This window comes from Lynx canadensis, chromosome B3, assembly GCF_007474595.2.
Source record: "Lynx canadensis isolate LIC74 chromosome B3, mLynCan4.pri.v2, whole genome shotgun sequence".
Taxonomy (NCBI): Eukaryota; Metazoa; Chordata; class Mammalia; order Carnivora; family Felidae; genus Lynx; species Lynx canadensis.
In genome coordinates, this window is record NC_044308.2 from 40,993,416 (window position 1) to 41,011,296 (window position 17,881).

The 17,881-nt window shown below is 35.8% G+C and overlaps 1 protein-coding gene across 11 annotated transcripts in view; it reads left to right on the plus strand.

The window, feature by feature from the left end:
* HERC1 (HECT and RLD domain containing E3 ubiquitin protein ligase family member 1) overlaps window positions 1-17,881 on the plus strand; it is a 194,690-nt gene that overhangs the window by 98,993 nt on the left and 77,816 nt on the right. For 9 of the 11 annotated variants that reach the window (XM_030317961.1, XM_030317966.1, XM_030317965.1 and 6 more), the window contains exons 23-29: window positions 292-631; window positions 1,110-1,230; window positions 7,414-7,465; window positions 14,281-14,549; window positions 16,291-16,506; window positions 17,146-17,266; window positions 17,496-17,733. In XM_030317961.1, coding sequence (XP_030173821.1) covers window positions 292-631; window positions 1,110-1,230; window positions 7,414-7,465; window positions 14,281-14,549; window positions 16,291-16,506; window positions 17,146-17,266; window positions 17,496-17,733 — 1,357 coding nt within the window. The remainder of the gene's footprint in view (window positions 1-291; window positions 632-1,109; window positions 1,231-7,413; window positions 7,466-14,280; window positions 14,550-16,290; window positions 16,507-17,145; window positions 17,267-17,495; window positions 17,734-17,881) is intronic. The other 2 variants (XM_030317970.1, XM_030317972.1) reach the window with 1 other exon arrangement.

A 17,881-nucleotide genomic window follows, 5' to 3' on the forward strand; every position in this document is an offset into this window, starting at 1 on the left:
AAATGTTGATGCCCTGGTCTGGGGCCACTTGGAAAGCATTGATCTAACTCATGAGTAAGAGTAGAAATAGAATAAACCAAATGTGAATTCTATAACGGCATAATTATTTCCTATTTTAATTTTTGTGAAAAGTTTAATGTTTTACATGTATTTAATATAATCTTAACTTAGTTACTATGCTGTATTTAATGTCTAAAAAATAACTTTTCCCTCTTTCAGTAAGTTTTTGATCCAAACTTTATGACTATTTTTATTGTTATTTTCTTTGCTCTTCTCTCCCCATGTGTTAAGACCTTGTTTTTGTGTTGCATGTTACAGAAATCTTTCAGTGTTTCCTCTCAGCCCGTGAAGTAGCTCGTAGCCGAGATCGAGATAGAATGAACAGTGGGGCAGGGTCTGGGGCTCGAGCTGATGATCCACCTCCCCAGTCTCAGCAAGAGCGAAGGGTCAGCACAGACCTTCCTGAGGGTCAGGATGTGTACACCGCTGCCTGCAACTCTGTGATCCATCGGTGTGCCCTGTTAATATTAGGAGTAAGTCCTGTGATTGAGGAGCTTCAGAAGCGGAAGGAAGAAGGACAGTTGCAGCAGCCTTCAACAAGTGCCTCTGAAGGGGGTGGACTTATGACCAGGTGGGACTGACTAGAAACTTGAAACATTTGTGACTTTATGCAGTGCAACACTTTGTTCTCGAAGTTATAGTGGTCTTCTGAAATGAACACACATGTGGAGGAGGAAATCCAAATTGACTAGGGTGAAGTAGTCTCTTCACCCTAGTCTATTAACGTATTAAAGTAATGTAAAGAGTGATACTGATTCAGCCTGGAATAGAAATTTCTGATTAGATGAGGAGGCACAATTTTTCATACATATAAACAACCGTAGACAAACATATGAAGTTTCTTGCATCTCTCTGTAATGTAGTGGCATGTAAGTTGGTTTGATGTCATCGTAAAGGGCTTTGTGCTTACACAAGAGTCAGGATTTCCCTTTGACAGATATAATTACTCCTCACTGTGTATGTATTAGGTCTGTGCTGCTAGTTCCATTCAATTTTATGTTTACTAACAATCCCAAATTGAAAAACTTTTCTTTGTGCGTGTGAGACAGGAGTGAAAGTCTTACTGCAGAGAGCCGGCTAGTCCATGCAAGTCCAAATTATAGACTGATCAAATCGAGGAGTGAATCTGATTTGTCTCAGCCTGAATCAGATGAAGAGGGTTACGCGCTGGTAGGTATACCTGGATTCAGTAAAGAGGGCTTTTTGTTTTCAGCGTATAGATTTATAGGAGTTTGGTTACAGTAAGTACTATATGTTTGTTTTAGACATATAAAAACTTTTTAAAAAGAACTTTTAAGAAAAATGGGATAACTATATTGCATAGATATTTACCACCTATATGTTAATGTGATTCTCAGATTTCTATCTTTATTTTTTTTTAAGTTTTATTTTATTTCTTTATATTTGAGAGAGAGCACACAAATGGGGGTGGGGCGAGGTGGAGAGAGAGAGAGAGAGGATCTGAAGCAGGCTCAAGGGTCTGAGCTGTCAGTGCAGAGCTTGACATAGGGCTCAAACCCACAAACCGTGAGATTATGACCTGAGCAGAAGTCAGGCACTCAACCAACTGATCCCCCCAGATGCCCCTCAGATTTCTGTCTTTAGCTCTGACTTCTTCCTAAACTTCAAATTCATATATCTGACTCATTGGTGGACAGTCCTCCTGAACAAGTGAGGTTACCCCTATCTTAACCTATCCAAAAATAAATTCATCTTTCTCTCAAACTTTCTTTTCTTACATTCACTATCTTAGTAGGTGGTATTATTAACTACTCAGGATTCATCCTTTTCTTTTCCTTATTTTCTTGTTTTTGCAAACCCCCACACTCCCTACCATCTAGTTAGTCAAGTCTTGCAAATTTTAACCTTGGTATGTTTCTGATATGTCCTTTCCATCCCTTTTGCCACTGTTCTGTTCAAACTTTCCTTCTCTTTTGCTTGGACTAGTCCAGAAGCCTCCAAACTTGTTGTCCTACTGCTTGTTTTGTGCCCATCTTCCACATTTCACAAGTCTGTTTATATTTCCTCTACTTAAAATCTGTCAGTAATTCTCAGTTACCTACCAAAAAAGCCTCAGGACCTGGGCTGCAGGCATATACAGTCAAAATCAAACAGATGAGATGCTGATTTACCTAAGAAGCAGGGAGCAAAGTATGCTGTAGTGTGATAGGTAAATTATGGTGTGCAAATTGTCTAAGAGATTACTACTTTTGAGTAGTTTTGGACTTGGAGTTCATAGCTGGATTTGCATTTTGGCTCTCCCTCTGTCTTGTATGTGAATAATCTATACGTGTTACTTGACTTATCTGGGCCTTAGTGTCCCGCTGTGATAGGAGGACATTAGTGCCTCTTGTGTTTATGACAATGTGTGAGACTTTGGTCATGTCACATGGCAGCCCAAACAGAAACTCTGGTTTTTTGGACTGAGTGAGTGGTTTATAAGCTCCATTTTTAGCTCTGAAATTCCTCTATTGTGTAAATTGAGATGATGGATATGAAAATACTTTTGAAAAGTATAAAGTACTACATAAACAGAAAGGTATTGTTTCAGAGAAACTTCTAAGCAAAGAAGATTCCTCCTCTAAGGAAAGTTCAGCAGTGTTCCTAAGCAGATTTTATTGTACCATGGTGTTTTGTTTGTTTTTTCCTTCTTTTAGTCATTACCATTAGTATCTCTGTGCTCCCAGTTCATGTTTCCTCTCTTATAGTCTCTGAGATTCCTCTCAGTCTGATCAGTCTCATTATCTAGTCTCCTAACCCTGTGATAGTTTTTATTACATAGATCATGTTACTTCTCTACTCAAAACCTCCAGTGACTGCTTTTTAGAAGCATTAAGTCCTTACAGGGGCCTACAAGACCCTACATATGCTGGCTCCACTGTCACTCTGATCTCTTACTGTCCTCCTTAATTGAGGACTCTCCTTCTATCACACTAGCCTCTTGCCTTTTCCATGAACATACCACACAACCTCCTTTTAGGGCTTTTACCTATTTCCCTCCCCCACCCCCACTAGAATACTGTTGTCTGCCTGGCTAATTCCCTCACTTCAGTGTTTCCTTCTGTTTTTACTTTTCAGTGAGGCCTAGTCTGACCCCTCTGTCTAAAATTGTAGTTTGCCCTCCTTTCCACATATTCAATCCCTGTCTACCTTGCCTTGCTAGGTTCCCCCCCCCCCATCCCCCAGCACCAAACATAATTTTGTTTATCACTTTCTGTTGGCCTATACTACACTATAAGCTCCTTGAGGACAGGAGTTTTTGCTGTTTCGTTTACTGCTGTATTGCAAGTACCTGCAGTATAGTGCCTGGTATGTAGTAGGAGGCAATCACTAAGTTTTTTTTTTGGAATGGATGAATTATTTTGTTACCGGTTTTGGTAAAATATTTGTGCCCATTCTGTCCTTTCTACTCTTAAAACATTTTTTTTTAATGTTTATTCATATTGGAGAGAGAGAGAGTGCACAAGCAGGTGAGGGGCAGAGAGAGAGATGGAGACAGAATCTGAAGCAAGCTCCAGGCTCAGAGCTGTCAGTACAGAGTCTATGTGGGGCTTGAACTGAAAGAGCTGTGAGATCATGACCTGAGCTGAGTCAGACGCTCAACTGACTGAGCCACCCAGGTGCCCTTTTTTTATTTTTTAGTGTTTCTACTCTTTAATTCAGGCCTTTGTTACCTTTGCTTGGACTGGTAGTTTTAAACTGATCTCCCTACTTTTTTCAGTTCCTCTCCTTAGATCCTGTTCCCAAAGTTAGAGGTTTTTTGTTTTTTTGTTTTTTTTTTAAATGCTTCTTTATTTTTTTGACAGCTCAGAGCCTGGAGCCTACTTTGGATTGTGTGTTTCTGTCTTTCTCTTCCCTCTTTGTGCTCTGTCTCTCTCTCTTTTTCTAAAACATTAATAAGCATTAAAAAAAATTAAAAAGAAAACACAACAAAAATAATACCAGCTGGTCATGCTCCCTTCCTACTTAGAAAACTTTGTGATTCTGCACTACCTACCAAGAAATCAAAGATTCTGGAAAATGTTTCCTGCCTGCCTTTGGAACCAGTTATCCCCTGCAGTAATCTGTATTTTTGGCATGATAGTCCACCCACCAGACCCCAAACATACCTCTTGAGCCTCTCCTCAAGCACTCTTTGCCTTCAATGTCTTTCTCCTGGATTTTATTGATGGGGGTCTTATCTTTTCTTAAGAACTGGCTAAAGTGTCATCTCTTCCAGAAAGCTTTCCAAGATCACGTTACTCCCAGGAGTCTTCATGTTATTTCTGTGACATTTTGGTAGTATCTCTAATGAACCACTAATGGTTTGTCTCACATCATACTTATTTATGTATTATTAGTATTTCTTTCCAGCAGACCTCTTAGAAGGCAGGTTTATTGTAATGCCCCTGATGTCTTTTACAGTATGTTTTGTAGATTGATAATTCATTTCCACTGAAATGAAAAGATAAAAAATGAGGATAGATGTAGTTAAAGCAACATACTTTGAGAAAACAAATAGTGAAATCTCACTTAGTCATAGTAGGCTTAAGATTTACTATTGATTTTTACCTGGGGCAAGATTTTTACCTTTCTGAACCCCAGCTTCTTTATTTTGAAATGGGGAATAAAACTGCCTGTCATGCAGGGCACCTTGGTGGCTCAGTCAGTTAAGCATCTGACTCTTGATTTTGGCTCAGGTCATGATCTCACGGTTTTTGAGTTCAACCCCTGCATTGGGCTTCCTGCTTACAGCACAGAGCCTGCTTGGGATTCTCTCTCCCTCTCTCTGCCCCTCCCCTGCTTGCATATGTGTATACTCTCTCTCTTTCTCAAAATAAATAAACTTAAAAAAAAAAAAGAAAAGAAAACTACCTGTTATACTTGCCTCAACTGGGTTGTTGTGAAGAACAAGTTTGGTAATATTTAAAACGTTTTGAAAAATATATTTTCAGAACAGAATGGAAAGAGAGATCAGTGGAGGTAGATTGAGCCTAGATTTAGTTGCCAAGATTGTTAACATTGAGTTTCCTACAGTTTATAAAAGATTAATAAACACATTTTTGAAAAAGATTTGCTCTTGATCATCTTTCTTTACAGAATGTTTAGAAAGATAGTCTTGTACGAGATAGGAAAGTCTAGAACCAGAGCAGATTCTTTTGCAGATGAAGGGAGAGTCTTGTAAGAGATAGGAAAGTCTAGAACCAGAGCAGATTCTTTTGCAGATGAAGGGAGATGTGGGCTGAGCCTTCAGCCTGGTATAGATGAAGAGGGGCAAACAGTGGGGGCAGTTTGGGTTTTTCCAGCTAAAATACATTATCCTTCTGTCAGGTTTTTTAGGATTTCCATTCATATCCCATTCATATCCTTAATATCTAGTGGTACTTCATTTCTGATTTGTGAATGAATGAAATGCTTTCTTAACATAACTGAAGTTAATCAGTTTAATGCTCAGTCTTTGCTTTATCCTTCTTTTATAAAGAGTGTTACATGATGTATTATCTACTTCTCTGTCTTAGTAAACCTCAACAGTTAATTAAGCGTAAGTTCAACTGTGTGAATGACAGTTGTCATACCTATCCAGCATTTCATACTACACTCTCTTAATCTATTCCCTTTCTTCCTTATTCCACAAAGGAGTTGATTTAGTGTATAAAAATAAATACTTTATAAAAGGATGAATTAGGTGAATGAATTAGGACTCAAAGAAACTGAAAGATAAAGCCCTGGGTGAGATTTTGTACACCTCAGACCATATCCTGTGATGTTTGGCTAAAGGTGGGCCACCAAAGAGGAACAGCATAATGATTTCCAAGATTCAGTGTCTAAAAGATATAACAAACCAGTTGTTCAAGGGAAACAGATAATTCTAGTTCTGAGACCTGAGATAAAATTATTCTGTGACCCCTCATGACCAAGGTACTGTGTGATAAAAATGTTTTCTTGCATGATCCACTGATATCTTCAGGAGCGGTTGTAACATTTCGTATTTTGTCTAGCACCAAATGGCCTGACAACATACTTATTTTTGGTGTGTGTGTGTATGTAAGACGAAATGTGTTTATCTATAATGTAGGTACATGTGTCTGTGTGTAACCAGGTAATGGTTTTCTACAATGGCAGTTCCTAAATGAATCTGTTTTATCACTTCTACAACCTTTCTTCTTTGCCACCATTTTTTAAAATTATGTGATAGAGTAAAAATGAAATGCCTAGTAAGACCATAATGTCAAGTCTTTGCATAACTGAGTCAGTCACCTATGGTTTGTACTTGGTTGGCTGTACATATGAGCAGAGCAGATAGTTGTCTGCACCCCTCCCCAACAGAAATATACTTCTGTTCTTCCTGAAAACCTTCACTATTTTATTGAGCTGTCTGCAGTTTCAGCAATTTGAGATTTCTAGATTTAATAGGCTTTTTTTTTTTTTTTTTGAGAGAGAGAGAGAGAGAGGGAGTGCATGCCTGCTTGAGAGGCAGAGGGAGGGAGAAAGAATCTTAAGCAGGCTTCATGCCCAGTGCAGAGACCAATGTGGGGCTTGATGCTATGACTGTGAGATCATAACCTGAGCTGAAGTCAAGAATTGGACACTTAACCCAGGCACTCCTTAAAAACATTTAAAAATCCTTTAAAATACTGCCAGTAGTCTTAGGACTATGTTACTTTTCTGTTAGGGTGGATTCATCAGATTCTCTTCCTCTAAAATGCCTAGCCAAGACTAGTGGGGCTTTTGAAAAGAGTGTAAAATAAGAATAGAGAAAGCAATTTTTGAAAATGAGACTTTGCTACAGGAGGCTTTAGACCTATGGAAGGTATTAATAAGATTATAGTGTATTTGGAAGATAAAAGACAAAGATACCTGGGGCACCTGGGTGGCTTAGTTGGTTGAACGTCCGACTCTTGATTTTGGCTCAGGTCATGATTTCACAGTTTGTGAGTTCAGAGCCCAGCCTTGGACCCTATGCCGACTGTGTACAGCCTGCTTGGGATTCTCTCTCTCCCTCTCTCCCTGCCCTTCCCCCACTTGTGCATGTGCTTGCTCTCTCTCTCAAAATACATAGATGAACTTAAAAAAAAAAAAAGGCAATAATTCCAAAAAAGAAAAGGTGACAACAAAGAAAAACTTATGCTACTCTACAATGTTAATTAGCATACACCTTGACTTTGTGTTTTAGTATCTCAGAGTTATGTACCTGGGCTTTCTTAAAGCTGTTTTCAGTGGGTTTTTTTGAGACGTTTTATTAGACTTTAGTCTGACTTGACTGGTATACAGGTAGCACATTGTTATAATTTTATGTATTTTTATTCTAATGTTGTGTTAAATCTAATCTTAAAACACTTTTCACAACTAAATTTTTCATTTTTATCTTAATAGAGTGGAAGACGAAATGTTGATTTGGATTTGGCATCATCTCATAGAAAGAGAGGTAAGTATTAAGAAATTAAAAATCTGGTTAAATGATGTAGCTGTTTTTATATCTGATGTATTTAGATATGATTGTCTTTGAAACATTATTGCAAAAACAAATTTAGAAACATTTTATTGGAAGAGTTAAAAGGAAATCATTTTCTTTAACATACACCCTTTTAAAACAGAAATGTCTAGGAGTTAATAACCAGTCTGTTTCTCATTTGTCATGTGTTTTGACTTTTTAAAAAGTTGTGTGGAACTCCAAAAGTAATGCTTTACATTATGGGGGCTTATGTACATCATTCGCTGTGTTTTAGTTCACTGGTACAGTTGCCATAGTTTAATGGTATTACATGAGAACTCTCCTCCACTCACCTCCTGTCTCTGCATGCACACTTTCAGAAAGTTTCCACTTTTGTTGCCATAGTTTAATGGTATTACATGAGAACTCTCCTCCACTCACCTCCTGTCTCTGCATGCACACTTTCAGAAAGTTTCCACTTTTTTTTTTTACTCTTTGCCTCTTAAGATACAGCATGTAAGACATAAGCTTATGATTTCTAGACAAATTTTCCCATGAGGAACAATTTTACGAGTGTTATCAAGAGTTTAGCTTGTTTGTTAGAAGCTCTTTCTTAGTAAATAATACAGTTAACTCTTGGTTGTATATAAAAATGTATGGAAAGGACAGCTGTTTCAGAGACTCTAAATTCAAGGATACCTAAAAACTCCCCAAGTATTGCTCTCTATTAACTGGCACTTTTATTAAACCCATTTATACGGTGGTTGTGAAAATGTGAAATGTTCAACGTTTGTGCTAGTGGCAATTTTTAAGAGCCTGTGGGAAAAATTATTTTCTGTGATAGTAAGTCTTCTGTACTTCAAAACTAAACCCTTCTCTTGATAGCTTCCTTGGCAGAATGTTCAGTTCCCCCACAGGAAGCAAACTGAGAGATGAGGGAAAACTGAGGAATGAAGGGAAGAAATAAATGCATGCACAGGTTTTTCATTTGTGTGTTTATAACTTAGAGGAAGAAATGTTGGCATTCTGTCAAATAAAATATGATACTTTGTCCTTTCATTAGAATACAGAGAATGATTTTTCTGAAATACTAAGAATAATGACTAGAACTGGTACTTTGTTTATTTGAAAAGTCTTTGGAAGCTATAACATAGCTGTTGGGTTTTTTAAAAAAATCATAAGGTTATTTGTGATATAAAAATAATTAAATGATGTTTAGTGTAATGTGCGATATGTATTTTATTATTTTATAATTCTTTGAAAATTGGGAGTTCATGTGTCATAATTATCCAGAAAATCCTTTTTGCATAACCACTTGACATAAAAATTAAAATTTTGGTTAGCTCAGGTGAGCACTGTTGCTAAAATTTCTGTTATATGTGTATCATTTGGTGCTAGAGAGACAATGGCTCCAAACTTAATGAGTAGCATAAGGGATCCAGTCTTTAGTAAGAGCCTCCTGCTGTACTGATTATATTTATGCATGATAGTCCATTAGCTAAAATTATTTTCTCTTAAACCTTTATCCTGTGAGATTTAGTCTATATTAGCCATGTCAGTATGTGCAAAGTAATGTTTAGAATAAAACAGAAAGTGGTATCTTTTCTCTGAATTACAAATGACCTAGAATTTCATTGTAAGTTACTTAGGAAAAATAGAACAACACTTCACAGTTACTGTCCTAGAGTTGGTTTCTGCTCAAGTTTTTAAACTGTTATCCTATGAGTAGATGTGGAGTTTCTATAGTTGTAGGTATAAGGAGATACAAATGAATGAAGCCATTAATCCAAATATTGTTTGTGGATAAACTACGTTCTCCAAAAAGCTCAAGGCAGTACCAAAACCTATTAACTTTTTGGAATTTAACTTTACTTTGTTGAAAACAGAAAAGCAAATATAGGACCTCATGGGAAAAGTTTTTTTTTTTTTTTTAATTATTCACTTAGGAAATTATAATAGGGAGGGAAACTAGTTATATAAATCTTCATGATATCACTTAATATGGTACCAATTTATCCTAATAATCATTGCATTTTAATGTTCCCAGAGAAAAATCTGCTGATGGCTTTGTTCTTAGGAATAGGTGATTAGAAAGTAGAAGAATTACTCTTTTAGGAAGGCAGCAAAAATAGTTTTCAATCTAATGAATACTAGAGCTTACAGATTAAACAATCAAAATGTACACTTAATAGTTTTCTTATAGATTTCCTTCTTTAAAATAAAAGAACATTGAAAATACATTAAGGGGAATATATTTTGAAAGGAATTTTTAAAAATTATTTGTATTTAGTGACTACCTTCGGACCGCAGTGGTTTGTTTTGTTTTGTTTTGTTCTTAAATAATGGTAGAATAAACAATCCTATTTTTTCCTTATTTATTGCCAATTTGGACTAGATGCCTATCTTCATTTGGGCAAACGAATCAAGTCAGAACTGTTTGGGGCCATTTAGGTGTTCTGATTATAACTTGAGCTGTGAAGGACAAACAGATGCCCTGCCAAGTGACAATTCTCCTATGCTCTTGTTTACCCCTTTCCAGTATTTTGAAGAGGAAATGACAATTTTTTCCCTTGCATAGCTTTTGTACTTACTAGTCTCAGTGGCCCTGAGTTATTAAAAACCTAGTAAAAGAAATTAGAGATAAGTTACTATGTCACATTCACTGAAATTAAATGGATGTATCAATAACAATTAATGGTTTTATACTCGTTTCAGCTGCTCTTCTTTTCCTTCCAAAGGCTCCTCCTTAGGAATGCTAGTGCCTATAATTTCAGTGTTTGGCATTGGGGATACTAGGATTCATGCTTTTGAACCATGATTGCTGCTTCTTCCCTCATTCAAGTTAATCTTTCACAATTGGTCCAAGCAAGCAAATATGGTAGGAATGGGTAGAGCAAATAGAGCACATAAATGTAGCTGTTTGCTCATCTGTTCAGAGGCATTAAAGCTAAATTCTAAAACCAAAAAAATGTCTTAAATTACTTTAAAAAGAGATAGGTGAAACATTTCTGCTTAGTGCCTCAGAGATAATAGGACATTTTGTATTCATTAAACACCTGTAAACTACTTCCATATGCCAGTCATTGTTCTGATGCTTAAAACATATTAACTCATTTAATTCTTACAACAGCTCGTCAAAATTTTATACAAAACCTGTTAAATGTGTTGGTATTTTGGTACTTTGATAAATACTTAAAAGATTTGCTGTAGTTGTGTAGAACCGAGCTCATCCATCGCTGAAAGAAGATACCTAACTTTGCAGATACTTAACTTTAGTTTTCATACTTAAGCTGAACCTGGTACAGTGAAAAATGGTAGGGATACCAAAGCAGCAATTTAAGAAGCAACATCAGGAATCTTATTAGTTAAAATACTGTATGACTTGATTTTTTTCACTCCTTAGGCCTTATAAATAAAGTGTTAGGGTTTTACAGCTAAAAATAATACTGGAAACATTTATCAGCATGTGTGTTTCATGGTGTAACATGTATGGGTGAAATGCTGTTTTTATCTATGCATTTCAAATTAGATTATATAAAGAAGAGCAAATGTAAATGTTGTCTCCTGTATCAAATTTCTCCTTTTGTCTTCTGATTTTTGTGTGGTAGTGTATTTACTCCTTTTTGGCCAGTTGAGCCCCAGAAAAAAGAAGAGCTTCAAGCAAGTACATGATGGCATGTTTAATTTTTTTCCCCTTTTAGCTTGCCTACATATTTTATGGTTTATAAAGTATGTATTGCAGCTCTGCCATGTTCATTTTGAAAATTCCATTTAAGAACCAAAATTGTAAGGACAAGTAAACCATCTCAAAAAAAGTCTTGTTGAACTTTGTATTTCCTTTTTATAGTAGATGACTCTGAAATAATACTAAGTAAGAACTGGACTTAGTCACAATTACTCTATAGAAGCTTTTATTGTAGTTTTCAGACACAGTATTTCCTATATTCCAGTGAAACAATATTGAACAAACCAAAGTTAATCAGGTTGTTACAATTTTTTTTTAAAGACTTAAGAATTCTTTCATCTCTCATTTCCATAATATAAGTTTTTGTTTTAAAGTATTTTTGATGTCAGCCTAAATATTTGGCTTACGGTTATTTTATTTATTTATCCTAATGTTTTCATATGCTGCTTTTCCTGTTCTTTTTTTTTAGTCATACAGAATTTTGTTTGGGTCATATACCTAATAAGTTGCATGTTTTACATTGGGGTCAGCAAAGTATGCCTGGTGAACCAAGTCTGGCCTGCTACCTCTTTTTGTAGATAAGGCTTCCTTGGAATGCAGCCACACTCATTTGTTTATATATTGTCTGTGACAGCCTTCCTATTACAACAGCAGAGTTGAGTGGTTGCAGCACAGACCTTTAAGACCCACAAAAACCTGAAATATTTCCTGTCTGACTCTTTATACAAAAAGTTTGACTCTTGCTTTAATTTGCCAAGAGGATTTTAATGGGTTGGCCACCCATTTCTACAACATTTTGGGTTATATCAAAGCAATTCACTCTTTGTATATTCTTCATAGTCAAACCTTTGTGTAGGCAGGCAGTTGACATTTCCGTGTATTGGTGACTCATGAAGTTGATTAATAACAGGAATTTGTAAGATCACCTCCCTCCCATAAAATTAAGGAATTAGCATTATTAATTTTACAGATCAAATTTTTGACCTCCATTTCTTCATTTGGAATTTGAGGACTGGATAATCTTCAAGGTCTCTTTTACATCTGTGGTTCTAACACTAGCTCATTGCACATTTTATTTTCATTTTGAAAAGTAATTTGTAAGTATTGGAAAACAGAACATTTTATTCTGAAATTTTATTATTGAACAAACAAGCTCAGTGCAAAGAGCCAAAAACTATTATTTGTAAGTTAAGGCTAAATCCACATTCTGGATTTGGGGTGCTTACGGAAATGGAAAATGATTATTTCTTTTTTTTTTTAATTAGCTTCTGCTTTATTCTTTATAATTTTTAATTTAATCCATTATGCATACTTGGCATTATTCTTTGGGTTGTTTTACTCTTTTCTGTTTTATGTGAAAAAAATAATCAGCTATGCAGTTTGGAGAATTTTTCAGATTGGTTATTTTTCATGCTCAGTAAAACTGAAAATTCAGCATTTTTTAATCTTAAGAATTCTTGCTAAAACATGGAAGGCAGAGTAACCATGTCTTCTTTGCTATTCTAAATTATTCTAGTAGAAGCATATAAATTAATTCAGTTACTTTATAATATTAGCTAAATTTCTACATCTGATTTTGAAGTCCTGGGGTTTTATTGACACCAGTGTAGTAATTCAGAAATAAGTCAGGCAATCGTTATTTATTAATTTTTTTTCTCTGTGGGCATTAGTGTTTAAATAGTTCTCTTTCCATATCTTTTCCATCTAGTTATACAACAAAACAATTTTTGGAATGCATATTTTATTGACTACCTTAAGATGCATTCCTAATAGAGAAAGTTGGTATATTCATGTGATAGGACATTATACAGTACTCACACAAATGAATTATGGCTACATGTAATAATGTGAATGAATATTGGCACTATACTGATGGAAGAGAGTATGCCCACAAAGATTACATAAAATGATACTTCTTTATAAAGTAAAAACTCACTAAAACTAAACATTATTTGTCTTGGCAATACATATAAGATAAAACAATATTTAACATTAATAAAAGCAAAGGAATGATAAACCCAGGCTTAGGGATAATATAGCCTTAGGTAGGAAGAGATACGGAGAGATGGATTAGAGGAGGAACAGATAGGTAGATACAAGTTACTATCAGTTTTCTAGTTCTTGTGTTCACATTTATTATAAATAAATATAAATACAAAAGCAGGCCATGTGTGGACCAGTGATAAGAGATTATCATGAGCCAAGGATTATGGTTAATCTAATTCATGTACCTGACATCAATTAAATTAAAAAAAACAAAGCTTGTAAGAATTGGACATTTATATATTTATTTAAAGCTAATATTGGCATATGACTTGTTGTGTTCAAACATACTAACGTATTTGTTGTCTAATGTTTTAGTCTGTTTAGTCTAGAAAATGTCCACTGGCAAAACTAATGATATTATATTTAGCAACTATTGTGACATCACTTGGTAATTTTAAATAGATATCATTTTACTTCAAATCTCTTATATTCTTGTCTGTGAAACTTTGCTTCCTCTATATAGGAGTTTCACAACATGCAGTAAATATGCATATGACACAGTGAAAGTGTTCCTTATATTAATGAAACCCAAAGGGTGATGTTTGTGTCTCCTTTTTGTATAAGTTTACTTGCCCTTCTATATCCATTTTTTGGTAATGTTTCATTGCAGATATGTAGACAGTTTGCTCAGTCTTAACTTACTCTTTGCAATGATAATGTTAAATTGGATGAAATTCTAGTACTTGTAGGTCTTACGAGCAGTGTTCCAAGTGCCTAGTTCTTTTGTGTTCGTAAATGATGGTCTAGTTTAATATCGCAGAGCATTTTAAGCTAAGCATTTTGAGAGCAGCTTCTGCCTTTCTTTTTCTTGTGGCAGTGTGTTGCTAAAGCGCTTTCAGAGACACTGATATATCAAACAGGGCTTTCCCTTTATTTTCTTACATTGCTCTGGTTTTTGTTTGTTTTTTGTTTTTACCAAAGCATTTTGCTCAGATTCACTTAATGCATGCATGTAATTCAAACGTGAGTGTCCATTTCTCACCAGTTGGTATGGTAGCAGCACTCAGCCCTCCCCTAGTTTCAGAATGTATGCTCTACTTGGTTGTTATTGATACATGTTTGTTCTGTTTGTATGTAGGTCCTATGCACAGTCAATTGGAATCCTTGAGTGACTCTTGGGCTCGCCTGAAACATAGCAGAGACTGGTTATGCAACTCCTCTTACTCCTTTGAGTCTGATTTTGATCTTACCAAGTCTTTGGGAGTTCACACTTTGATCGAAAATGTTGTAAGCTTTGTGAGTGGAGATGTGGGGAATGCTCCAGGTTTTAAAGAGCCAGAGGAAAGTATGTCTACGAGTCCCCAGGCCTCTATCATTGCAATGGAACAGCAGCAGTTAAGGGCAGAAGTAAGTCTTTGATACTTACTCCTCAAGAGGCACTGTGGAAACTTAAATGGAATCACTGTACAATAGTAGAAAAAATTTTTCCTTTTCATCTACTCTTTGCCTCTCCCTCTCCTCCACCTGAACTTTTTGATGTCACTATCATATAATGGCATAATATATTGTTTGAAATGGACAAAGTGCATTTTTAATTGCCATCTCTTAGAGCAAGATACTGTAATCTTAAGTCTTGCCTTGTCTCCTAGAAACTAAAATGAGACTGGCTGGTGAGCATATACATCTGCTTCTTAGAGCCTCTGGTTTTGACCCATTTGTCTCCACTTAAAAAAGGCTAGATTAGGACACCACAGTAGTAATCATGAATGTTGAAGTTAGTGAACAGAACTTTAAGGGGACCTAAGATGCCTGTGTAGCCTCATAGTATTTCCCTCAAAATATTTATTATTCTGGTTTTAACATGTACACAAATTCTTTAATACTCTTCCTTTAGGATGTGGAGGTTAATTCCCGTTCTCTTAAAGTAAGCAGGACTTAGTGTCTCGGAGCTAGCAGAGTATGAAAAGGGAAAAACATGAATAATTTTACATTGCAGAAACCTGACACACATCACCTTAGCCAAGTGATCAAGATTAACATTATCAACAATAAGTTATAGTGACATCATACATCCCTGAAAATAATGTGTTGCGAAGAGGACTTTATAGTATTTTCCCCTAAATCCATAACTCTAGTCCAGTCATGAAAAAATATCAGGCAAGCCCAAATTGTGGGACATTCTGTAAAATACATGAACAGCTCTTTCGAAGGAAAGATGGCAACTGGGACAGACTAAAAGAGACTAAGGAGACATGACAACTGAATGCAAAATGGTATCTGGGATTGGATCCTGGAACAGAAAAGGAACATTTTGGGAAAACTGGTAAAATCCAAATAAAGTCTGTAGTTTAGTTATAGGGATGTACCAGTGTTCTTTTCTTAGTTTTGATAAATGTACCATAGTCACCTAAGATGGTAACATTAGTGGAAAGTAGGAGGAAGGCATACAGGAAGAATCTATACCATGTTTTCAACCCTTCTGTACTATTGTTAAATGTACAGTTATTTCAAAATAAAAAGTTATTGAAAAAAAAAAAAGAGGGATAGGCTGATGGACTACAGTGGTAGGTTTTGCCCTCCTAGCTAGGGACGAGAGAGCCAGATGTTCAAGAGACCCACAGAAAAACCTTCCAGAAATTCTTGTTCTAATTCTTGAACGAAACACTATTCATTCTATTTAACTTCCCTGTAAGTGAAGGAAGCAGTAATCATAACACTTTATGGTTTTGAACCCTTCATATATATATATATCCTCATGAGCATCACAGTAGCTATGTGAGTAGGTTAGAAAAAGTACTATAGGATTAGCCTTATTTGACACATGAAGAAACTGAAACTGAGATTCAGAAAGTTAAGTGAGTTTCCCAAGGCCACAAAGTACATGGAAGAGTCTGGCCTTGAAATTAGGTCTCATACATCCAGATCTGCTTTCCTCATTGTCCTGTGTAGCCTCTTAATTACTGAAGTATGCTAGTAGAGTTTTTAGAAATATTTTGATTTTAATGATAAAATAAATGTCTACTTTAATAGAATAGAGCCCTAAGAAACGTCAGGATTTTCTGTGCTAAGTATATTATCTGTGTTGGAATTCCTTTGTGTCTCAGTTCAGTGAAGAACTCTAAAATATATTTATTTTGCTTTTCTCAAGCTACGTTTAGAAGCACTTCACCAGATTCTCGTTCTTTTGTCTGGGATGGAGGAAAAAGGAAGCATCTCTCTGACAGGAAGCAGATCAAACTTGGGCTTCCAGTCATCCACACTGCTCACGTCTGTGAGGCTGCAGTTTCTAGCAGGGTGTTTTGGTTTAGGCACTGTGGGACATGCAGGAGCCAAAGGAGAGAGTGGCCGATTGCATCACTATCAGGTAGGTGACAGATCTGGCGTGTGAGGATGCACCTTGCAGTATATTCAGATTCTGGCCATTTTTTTTTAAACATCAGTTTAATAATGCTAAGGTTTCTGGTGTTTAACATTGAGATTTAAAAATATAAAGACTTTTAAATGACTCTTAAAGCTATCTAAGTCGTTTAGTTTCCTGAGTAATAGTAGTATAGTGGAGATTAGGTGAACTATGGTACTGTTGTTTTTTTGGATCCTCTGCTGGCTCAGTTGTCATAACCCTTAGCCAAATTGGATAGAGATAGATCTAATTTGGGATAGGGATTGGTGTTTGGGAGGATGGGTTTCCAGAATTTACATTTATACTTTTATCATTTTACCCAGTTTCTCTGATGACTTGAAAAAAAATTTTTTGAGTGTTATCTTTATGTCTTCCATATTTAGAGAAGAAAAATTGCTTTGTGGGAAAGGAGAAAGAATATATAGAATCAGGAATTGTCAAGCATTTAAATATAAATTTATTATAAAGCTTTTATATATTGAACCATACTGAATAATTAAAAACTGCCGCAGGACTCTAGCATAGAGTAGGATAAAATGCTATTACTTTTATTTGGGTAGGAGATGTCATTGTCACTAATAGAAAAAGTAAATCTTTATTCAGGATGGGATCAGAGCAGCTAAAAGAAATATTCAGATTGAAATCCAGGTGGCTGTGCATAAGATTTATCAACAGTTGTCTGCTACCCTAGAGAGAGCTCTACAGGCAAATAAGCATCACATTGGTGAGTAACTGCCCCCACAAATATAAGATGCAGGTTACATTTTATGCTAGATACTTAATGTTCTATATCTTGTTTTAACATTAATAGGTCAATTTACATGTAAAAGAATACATATTTGAAAATGTAGTGGTGTTCCACATTACTATTTATATTTTTGAATATGCTTTGTTTTAGTGTGTTGTTTACTTCAAAGAAAATTCTCAATTGTCTGTCTTTCTTTTTTTTCTAGAAGCCCAGCAACGTCTCCTTTTGGTTACAGTTTTTGCTCTGAGCGTTCACTATCAACCAGTGGATGTTTCTTTGGCAATTTCCACTGGTCTGCTAAACGTATTGTCGCAGTTATGTGGTACAGACACCATGCTGGGACAGCCTCTGCAGTTACTGCCAAAGACGGGTGTTTCTCAGCTTAGTACAGCTTTAAAAGTGGCTAGTACAAGATTGCTCCAAATTCTAGCTATCACTACAGGGTGAGCATTATAGATGTCTTGATGGAACTGTATGGCACCTGGTCTTTTCTCATTTGAGTAATTTCCACTTCCCCCTAATGTCCTTTATGTGTTTAAGTACATTTACCCTACTATGTTATTACCCTTTTTTTTCCCTGTTACTTCATGT